Below are 10,805 nucleotides of genomic sequence, written 5' to 3' on the forward strand. Positions count from 1 at the left end.
TTCACAACAAAACATGTATATATATATACATACATATGTATATATATACACACACACATAAAACAAATACATTTAAACAAAACATATGAATTTAGCAAAACAAATGAATTTTAGTTAGACAAATGAATTTAAAACCAGACAAATGAATTTAACCCCCCTGCCAAGGTTCAAAATTTTGCACATCCGGATGCTCTCTTTGGCTTCTGGGTTAACATGTGTTCTCCATGTGGTCTCCATGGGCATCTCCATTTGGTTTCCAGGAGGTAATAAATTTTTTTTCCTAAAATAACTTAAACTCTCCATGTGAAATATAAACACATTCCCCACTGAGAAGGATACAAAGAAACATTGAAATCACAGAGGGATATGACTGAGACAGGAAGCATATGAATCACTGCCAATCAAATTCATCAGAAAAATTAGCACAAAAAGGTCAGATAACTAGTGGATGAAAAATTCTAAACATCCAGTTCTAAATTTTATATGAAAAAAATTCTAACATAAGATAAAAAATCACAATCATAATAGGTCTTTTAATAATGCCCAATTAAATAATCCATGTCCAACATCACATACTTACTCACTTAGCAGATAGGACCACAGTCAATCACAATAGTAAAAAATTTAGGAATAAAGACTAGATTTGTATTTATTAATCTGATATTATGTTGTTTCTTCTTTTCTTCTTTAATCATTTCTTCTTGAGGATAGAATATGGAGCCAGAACAGCCAATTGTTAGGTACTTGATATAAATTTTACAAGTGGGGGAGCAAATGGGTAACTCAGTGGATTGAGAGTCAGGCTTAGAGGCAGGAGGTCCTAGGTTCAAATTCGGCCTCAGACACTTCCCAGCTGTGTGACCCTGGGCAAGTCACTTGACCCCCATTGCCCACACTTACCACTCTTCCACGAAGGAGCCAATACACAGAAGTTAAGGGTTTTAAAAATAAATAAATAAATAGATTTTACAAGTAGTGTAGTTCTAGGAGTGCTATGTCTTAATGTATGTTAAGCACTGCAACCTCAATTCTCACACTAGTTTCAAGTCCTTTTTATTGGCATAGAAGTGTCAGCAATCCTAGTAGGATTAATTTCTCTATTTGACCTGTGTGCTCGTTTGGCATCATGCAGGTTAAGTATGTATAGCTTTGGCACTGTGTAGGTATCTGTGCTTTTTTGGCACAGTACAGATAAAATCTGTGCTTCTTTGTTGATTCCATTTCTTCAAATCAGACACATGTGCAAAGACCCATATTAGCAAAATACCAATGGCAGTTTCAGTAGTCTAAGGCTTTTTGGGCAGGCGGCTACATTTAGAACAAATAGATATACTAAACCTACACTATTCTAATAATCAAAAACTCTTTCAATTTAGATAACATATGCTTCAAATACAAAAATTGCACATGCAATTATAAAAATGTGCTAAAATTTCAAATTATATATATATATACATATATATCTCCTATAATCAGTGGCAATGAGGAAAAATATGTATGTATATGTATGTTGCAATTCATGTCACTTAAGGAGGGGTAAAATATATAGGTTCTTACCCAAGAATTCAGATGCATTTCCTCTTAGCTTAGCCATGATCCTCAGTGTGAGAGCAAATGAAGTAAAACAATAGAGTATAAAAGCAATGATACAGTGAAGAAAACACAAAAGTTTCACAAAAAGCACAAAATGCATATCTAGTTAATACAGATAGAGGTTTCCTTCATGGTAATATATGTATAATATTTCAAAATATACAAAATACAAGTTTTACAAATTATCAATTCAAAGGCACATGTCAAATACGAGATGGCACAAATAAAGATAAGGGTAGACAAGGACTATATTGTAAAATTCTGTTTCTTCTTTGCTATTTGGGGGAGACAAAACTGAAGAGTTAATAGCGACTTCCTGGTTAAGATGGCGGCTCAGTAAAAAGCAGCTGCTTAACCTCTCCTAACCAAAACATATAGGACTCCTCAAGAAGACATAAAAACAAATCCAGAGGAAGGAAGGGACTCCACAACAGCATTGAAGGTACGTGGAATTGGGGCATTTCCATGTTATAAGGGGGTGAATAAGCTCTCACTAAAATGCAAGCTGAGCAACCCCTTCCCCCACCCCACCTCACCTACAGTGCCAAAGCCAGCACTCAAGAGCTAGAGCACGCTTGGGGCACCCATTAAGTCCTTGGAAGCTACCTGGGGTCACAAGGGCCTGTTCCTGAGAGCAGCAAGACTTAAAACCCTAAGAGGCTAAAGAACGTGTGAACTCTGAACACAGACCCTAAGCGCAGTCTCAAGCTCAGGCTCTTGCTTCCATGGATCCTGAAAGTAGGAGTGGACTCGGATCCTGAGCCCAGAAGGGGACTCAGATCCTGAGCACAGGAGTGGACCTTGAGTGAGGATCCAGTGCAGAGGGGTGCACAACTGTGGAAACAGGACCCTGAAACTATTAAAGGAGCCTCAGACAGAGGAACAAACAAGGGGGCCACCAGGAGGCTTGACCCTGAGAACAACTAGATATGAGACTTCAGGAGCCTAGAGAGCACAAACAGACTCTGGGTGTGAGGATAAACCTGAGAGGGCACAGGGCTAACAATGGCAAGTCAGAGACAAGAAGCTCAAAAGAGAAAGATCATCAAGAAGAAATCTATAACACTGGACAACTTTTCCATAGAGAAAGTCCAGACAGCAGAGCAAACAGCAGAGGAGAACAAACAATTAATCACATCCAAACCTTCCCAAAATAATGAAAACTGCTCCCAAGCTATTGAAGAGTTCAAATCTGAGATGATGAGAAAGGTGGAAGAGATCTGGCAAGAAAATAACAGTTTAAAAGGCAACATTTCACAATTGGAAAGTGAGACAAATCAACTGAAGACCAGAAATGACCAGATTGAAAAGGAAAACCAAAAGATTATAACTGAAAACCAGTCCCTAAAGGTTAGAATTGAGCAATTAGAAGCTAATGATCTCTCAAGACAGCAAGAACAAATAAAACAAAGTCAAAAGACTGATAAAATAGAAGGAAACATGAAATATCTCAATGGAAATTGACAGATCAAGAAAACAGGGCTAGAAGTGATAATTTGAGAATCATTTGTCTTCCTGAAAAAGCAGAAATTAATTGAAATTTGGACTCCATACTAAAAGAAATTATTGAGCAAAATTGCCCTGAGGTTCTACAACAAGAGGGCAATATAGACATTGAAAGGATCCATAGATCACCCTCTACACTAGACCCTGAAAAGACGACCCCCAGGAATATAATAGCCAAATTCAAGAGCTTCCAAGTAAAAGAAAAAATCTTACAAAAAGCCAGAAAGAGACAATTCAAATATCAAGGAGCACTGTAAGAAAATATAAGTAATGGGGTCACCAGGGATATTAAAAATCAACTATGGGGTTTGTGGGAACACTCTCTGGGACGTAAGAGAGACTAAAACTGAACACTGAAGTCTTGTACAGCTACACCACTCCCAACTGAAAAAATAACAGCCAACTGTCACTCTGGCCAGAGGCCTTGAATTAACTGACAAAGTAACAAGGTGAAATTGGGTTTTAATTAGAAACAACTAAAAGGAGGGATAGGAACGACTACTCTAAAATCTTAACACCTAATAACAAAACCAAAATGGACAGGGAAGGACTTATTCAACTACACTAATCTAAGCTATCTAACTAACAGGGCCCAAGGAGCTATACTGGAGTCTTTGGGTTTCTGCCTCACACCTGGAACCTGCCAGGCTTGAGTGCAGCTAGGGTTTGTGGCTTTGGGATTTCTCACTGCAATCCACTGATGATGTCTGGATGCCAGGAGCTAAAGATGTCTCAGGAACCAAGAGTAAGGGGTTTGCTTGAAGCACTGTCCTCTTCTCTTGGCTCTGTAGATCTTGTCCTTTCCTTAAATGCCACACCACACAGGATCCCAGGGGAAAACAGGATGCAAGGTGTCCTTTGCTCTGAGGGCTCCCAGGCTGGCAACAGTTTTTGCCTACCACTAATGGAGCCCACACACAGAACACAGATAGACTTCCTCCTCCTTCATTCCAACCTGGAATTCCCAGTTCCAGCTCCTTCCTGCTAGTTACTTCCTAATCAATATATAATCAATACCTAATAACTAGCTAATCTAATCTTACTCATAACAGCACCTATCAGGATCACACATGATCTGGTAGCCTCCGCACTAAAAGATTGCAAAGCTTGGAATATGATATTCAGAAAGGCAAGAGAACTGGGTCTACAACCAAGGATCACCTACCCATCAAAACTAATTATGTACTTCCAGGGGAAAGTTTGGGCATTCAACAAGATAGAAGATTTCTAAGTATTTGCACAGAAAAGACCAGGACTAAATGGAAAGTTCGATATCCAATCATAAAATCAAGAGAAATATAAAAGGGTAAATAAGAAATAGAGCGGAAAGAAAGAAAATTCATATTTTTAAAATGTGCCTCTTTAAGGGCTTCAATTTAATTATTTGTATTCCTATGTGGAGAAATGTTATGTATAATTCTCTGTAGGGAACTTTATTCACTATTATAACATTCACTATTATAGTAATCAGAAAAATTATACATAGAAAGAGGTTGGAATACTAAATGGTCTAAGATGACAAGAGGGTGGGGGGGGAAAGGGGGAGGTGAATAGTAGAGGACACCAAGAGAAACTTGAATAAATGAGAAAAATAGGATTATCTATCACACACGAATAGGGCATGGGAAGGGGAAGGGATGAATACTATTATAAGAAGGAGAGGAAGAGAGCATAAAGGGATAATATTTAAACCTTACTCTCAGTGTAATTAACCCTGAGAGGGAAGAGTAGCTATATTATCATTGGGATATAAAACTCTATCTAACACTACTGAGAAAGTCAAGAGGGATAAACCAAGGGGAGCAGGGGAGTGGGGAGGTAAAAAAAGGAGAGGAGAAGAAGGGGGAGGGAATTAATTAGGCCTTAAAAATAAAAAGAGGGGAATAATAAGGGAGGGGGTAAAAAGGGAAATTAATCAAGGGAAGGGACAGGGGTTACTGGCTTAAAGCTAACCACTGGTTTAAAAGGAAATAGTTTAAGAAGAAGGGGTAGAACTAGGAGAGGATACCAAAATGTCAGTGAATACACAACAAGGTAGTACTCAAGGGAAATTTATACCCTTTAGTGCATATATTAACAAATTAAGGAGGGCAGAGATTAATGAATTGGGAATGCAACTTAAAAAATGAGAAAGCGAGCAAATTTAAAATCCCCAGATGAAAACTAAATTAGAAATACTAAAAATCAAGGGAGAAATCAATAAAATCAAAAGTAAAAGAACTATTGAATTAATAAATAAGACTAGAAGCTGGTATTTTGAATAAACAGATAAAATAGACAAAGTACTGGTCAATCTAATAAAAAAAAGGAAAGAAGAAAACCAAATTGACAGTATCAAAGATGAAAAGGAAGACTTCACCTCTAATGAAGGGGAAATTAAGGCAATCTTTAAAACCCATTTTCCACAATTATATGGCAATAAATATAGCAATCTAGGAGATATGGATGAATATTTACAAAAATACAAATTGCCTAGATTAACAGCAGAAGAAATAGAATACCTAAACAATTCCATATCAGAAAAAGAAATTGAACAAGCCATCAAAGAACTCCCTAAGAAAAAATCACCAGGACCTGATGGATTCACAAGTGAATTCTATCAGACATTCAAAGAGCAACTAATCCCAATACTATACAAATTATTTGATATAATAAGCAGATAAGGAGTCCTACCAAATTTCTTTTATGACACAAATATGGTACTGATTCCAAAGCCAGGTAGATCAAAAACAGAAAAAGAAAACCATATGAGTGTTGGGTTTGTACCCCAAAGAGATCATAGATAAACAGACTTGTACAAAAATATTTATAGCCATGCTTTTTGTGGTGGCAAAAAACTGGAAAAGGAGGGTATGCCCTTCAATTGGGGAATGGCTGAACAAATTGTGGTATATGCTGGTGATGGAATACTATTGTGCTCAAAGGAATAATAAACTGGAGGAATTCCATGTGAACTGGAAAGACCTCCAGGAATTGATGCAGAGGGAAAGGAGCAGAGCCAGAAGAACATTGTACACAGAGACCAATACACTGTGGTAAAATAGAATGTAATGGATTTCTGTACTAGCAGCAATGCAATGATCCAGGACAATTCTGAGGGATTTATGGAAAAGAATGCTACCCACATTCAGAGGAAGAACTGCAGGAGTGAAAACACAGAAGAAAAGTAGCTGCTTGAACACATGGGTTGAGGCAGACATTATTGGGGATTTTGATTCGAAACTACCACACCAATGCAATGATCAACAATTTGGAAATAGGTCTTGATCAATGACACATGTTAAAACCAGGGGAAATGCGCATTGGCCAGGGGTGGAGGGAATGCGAGAGGTGAAGGGGAAAGTAGGAGCATGAATCATGTAACTATGTTAACTTTACTAAAAATGAATATTAATAAATGTTCAAAAAAAGAGTGAATAGCAACAAAACAACAAAAGCAATAGAGTTTTAAGGGGCACATCCTTTTGCCCCAAGTGGAGGGGCTACTGCGCCCTGAGAAGTGCATGGATGAGCTCCACTTAGAAGATATTGTTTGCGGGTCATTTGTTGTGGCCTATCTGCCTGACCATCAGTCCTGAAATTCCGATTGCTATAGTTATTGTTCCAATAGTTATTGTTTCTGAAATTAGTATTTTTTTCTGTAGTTTTTATAATTGTTATTCCTGATTTTTTAAACAGATTCCTGTAATTCTTCATTAAGTGGCTCTTCTTTTTATAGAAGTGGCAGGTCAGAGATTGATAATTAGACTCTTGGAGAGAGGCAAGTGTTATTGGTGTAGTATCATCATGCCCTCTTTCTTTTTTTTCTATTTTATTTTGGAATGATTTCAGTTCTTTTTATATGGTATCCAATAGATCATTAGTTTGTACCATTCTCTCTTCATGTCCTTTAGTGACATACATAGCTATTCTCCTTAATTCATCCAGATCCATTTCTGGTCATTTGGGACAATGATAATTAAAGTAATCCTGAACCACTCTGCTAGAATTGTTTACAAATTGTTGCCTTATTTGTTGTATGCCTTATCTGTTGATAAATCTAAGTCCAAAAATCGAACTCCCAATTAAATAAGCCTGTCTTAGGCACTGAGAGGCAGTTTTGGCATCATTTTGTGTTAGGCGATCAAATTTCATCCAGTTGTCTGGACATTCTGCACATTCTTTCATTATTTTTAATACTGCAGCCATGGGAGTATTTAAATGCAAATATTCCTCAGGATCATTGTAATTCCAGTGAGGATCCTTGTGTGGCCAGTGTATTGCATTTCATCCTCAGGCCTTATTTACATGAGACATGATTTTTTCTTTCTCACTCTGTCAGAAAGATCTGGAGTAATTTTTCCACATCCTTATATGAAGGATTGTATCGGAAAAGTATGTCTTCCATCCTTTTCATTACAGCTATGCGTGCATTGTTATAGTTTGAAACATCTTTTTAAAATTCTGTTATCTTGAGGAGTGAATGGAGTGTTAAATTTATTACAACCCCAGATCGGTCTAATTTAGGCATTTCCCTTAGACCTTAACTCAACCCATTTTTCTCTCAGTCCCTGGTTCCCCTTTCTGAGTCTTTTACCCACTAGGAACTTTTGCGTAGCTGCTGGTCAACTGCAGAAAAGACAGAAAGATTCACCATCAGCTGGTTCCATACTGATTAGAATTTAGTCTGAAATTTTCTTGTCATGAGAGCTGAGGACAGTCATCAGATAGGCTCCGCTTATTTCCCAGGGTTTCTGACCCACATCCTTGGGTGCTATGGGAACTGCATATACCCTCAGACTGCTCCCCAGCTCCATACTGGAAATATCTCTCTGGGGCCTCTATCTGTAATGGACAGCAAAGTAATGCAAACACACACAAGTCCAAATTATATGAATCGTTACCTTTATTTCTGACCATCAGGGAGACCCCAGAGGGGAATGGGGCCTAACGAAGGGGTAGATGCAGAATTTATAGATGGACAGGAAAGTGCACCAAAGGAGGGGATTGATAGTTCTGAACAAAGCATACATTTGTCTCCATATCAGGATTCTGCAGAGCAAGCAAACAATAAATCATAGAGGTAGACTATTTATACTTTTAGCAATTCCTCAGGATTCCAGTGTTTAGCAGTGGGAAGGGGGCATATGTCCTGCCATAAATTTAACCCTAGGGTGGACTGTGTCTGAGACTATGGAGGAAGCTAAACCTTTCAGAGGAGACTAGAAGGGCTGCCTGAAAATATGGATTTGTCACTATCACTGCAGGCTTCCTAGACATGCCTGGGAGTGAGTTTTTGTCTACTTCAGTTTAATCAAAAATTGACATGAAATTCCACTGCAAAGAGAATGAGCAAAAATGACACTATAAGTAAACAGAGATAACTAGGAGAAGACCCAGAAATCCTAAAAAGAATAAATGAAATCATGAGTCCAATTCAGTCTTTACTGAAGATCAGAAATGAAATAAAGGGCGAGGAACATTCCTAATCAGAAATAGATCTGGGATCAACAGAGAAAATATTAGGAACACAGAAAGAACTAGTGAGCTTTCTCTTGGTATTGAGAATGGATAAATTGGAGTGATGGAGCATAGGCACTGAGTCCTAGCAATGATACTTGTATTCTCAGTGTCACCAGTCTTTCCCAGAGCTTTAGAACAAACACTGGGGGGTTTTCATGCTTCAGCAGCTCAGGGAGGGGAACCATCACAGTGGGAAGCACCTGCTCTTGCTCCCATTAAACAGAGGAAGACATGCAAATTGGGCTCCTCCCTCTAGGCATGAACCCAGTACAAAACCTGGGTTTACAGCTCTTGGAGAGGAGCTTCTTTCCCACCTAGAGACTGACTCTGTACAGCCTAATCCATGGGATTTGGACTAAAAGGAATTTTCATTCTGATTATTTTGCAAGGTATTTTTAATTTTTGTTATTTTGAGTTTGGAGGAGGAAAACAAGTCTTTGAAGTGAAAGATTTGTGTGACTATTGCCTTTAATGACTTTTTTCTTGCAGGTGTCCATTGTGACATTCAGCTGGTGGAGTCTGGAGGAGATGTGAGACAGCCTGGAGGATCCTTGAAACTCTCCTGCAAAGCTTCTGGATTCACCTTCAGTAATTATTGGATGCATTGGGTCCACCAGGCTCCAGGAAAGGGGCTGGAGTGGGTCTCAAGTATTAATAGTGGTGGAGGTACCACAAACTATGCAGACTCTGTGAAAGGCCGATTCACCATCTCCAGGGACAATGGAAACAGCCTATTGCACCTGCAGATGAATCCCCTGAAAGCTGGGGACACAGCCATGTATTACTGTGCGAGAGACACAGTGAGGGAGAGGAGTGAGAGAGGAGGCATAAACCTCCTCCTTCGGAAAGTTCTTGTGGAGAATGACAGAGATTGAAGTCAAGAATGTTCAGTGCAAGGAGCCCAGTTACAATAACAGATGAAGATGAGGCTGACAAGTTTATTTTCAAGGTCTGTGATTTTATCCCAAATCCCAGTGAACATTCATCTTTCTATTTTAATTCCTTTTTGTCTCTGATGCATTTTCATATTTCTTTTTTTAAATTTTATTTATTCATATATTTATTTTTAAGCACTTACCTTCCATCTTAGAATCAACACTGCATATTGGTTCTAAGGCAGAAGAGCGGTAAGGGGTAGGCAATCAGGATTATGTGACTTGCCCACGATCACACAGCTAGTGTCTGAGGCCAGATTTGAACCCCGGACCTCCTATCTCTGGGCCTTACTATCAATCCACTGAGCCACCCAGCTGCTCCCTCTTTCCTATTTCTGATACCCACAGGCACAGAGAGGAGGTGTATTCTTTTTATCATTTACATATTTTGCACGTGGAGACTCTAATTTCTCTGAAGTTGTCAAATTCACAAATGCACAGAAACAGTTACATGACAAATCAGGAATTATTGAACATTTACTACCTGCATCCTGTAGTGTTTTCATATACACTGAGCACTGTTATAGGGGAATTTAGGAAAGATGTTATCTGTTATAGGGGATTTGGAAGGGATATTGTCAGGGACTTGCTAGGTAGGTAATATGGGTTGCAAGTAGGATGTAATAGTGAGATGCAGGATATAATATGAGGCTGAAGTCAGGGACTATAACACTTAGGTAACAAAGATTTTCCAGGGAGAGGATGAATTAATCTAAACAGGCAAAGAGCAGCAGGGCTTATAGCCTAGGACTTAGACTAAAGACAAACTGAAGGGAAATAGACTGACTGAAATTAACTACAGGCTTTAGTTAATTTCACAGGAAGGGACTTGTTTTAAGTTACACCTTCATTCAGGATGGATACCTCGGCTTCCCTTCAAGCCCAGAGTATGTTGATTCTATTCCTCTTCTTCCCTTCCTTACTAATTAACTGACAAAGTAATTAAAAGGTCTGTTTAAACACAAAAGGGGTTTATTGTCTTCTCAGGTTAAATTGTCAGGTAAAAGGATTAAAGCAAGCCCTAACAGTTGCTTAAAGAAACCTGAGGTGGGGAAGGGAAGTAGACATGGAGTTTGAGCAAGGTCCTGCCTTAACTCAGCTCTCAAGGTGATTTTGAAATCAAAAGGTTTAGGATAGGGGCAGCTGGGTAGCTCAGTGGATTGAGAGCCAGGCCTAGAGATGGGAGGTCCTAGGTTCAAATCCGGCCTCAGACACTTCCCAGCTGTGTGACCCTGGGCAAGTCACTTGACCCCCATTGCCTACCCTTAC

At 38.8% G+C, this 10,805-nt stretch overlaps 1 gene segment (V, D, J or C); it reads left to right on the forward strand.

Moving 5' to 3' along the window:
* The first annotated feature begins 8,944 nt into the window (after nucleotides 1-8,944).
* Nucleotides 8,945-9,476, forward strand: LOC123233931. The segment is given in 2 exon segments: nucleotides 8,945-8,990; nucleotides 9,091-9,476. Coding segments are annotated over 2 exon segments (432 nt in total).
* Nucleotides 9,477-10,805: the final 1,329 nt, after the last annotated feature.

The sequence above is a fragment of the Gracilinanus agilis genome, chromosome 2 (assembly GCF_016433145.1).
Source record: "Gracilinanus agilis isolate LMUSP501 chromosome 2, AgileGrace, whole genome shotgun sequence".
Lineage (NCBI taxonomy): Eukaryota > Metazoa > Chordata > Mammalia > Didelphimorphia > Didelphidae > Gracilinanus > Gracilinanus agilis.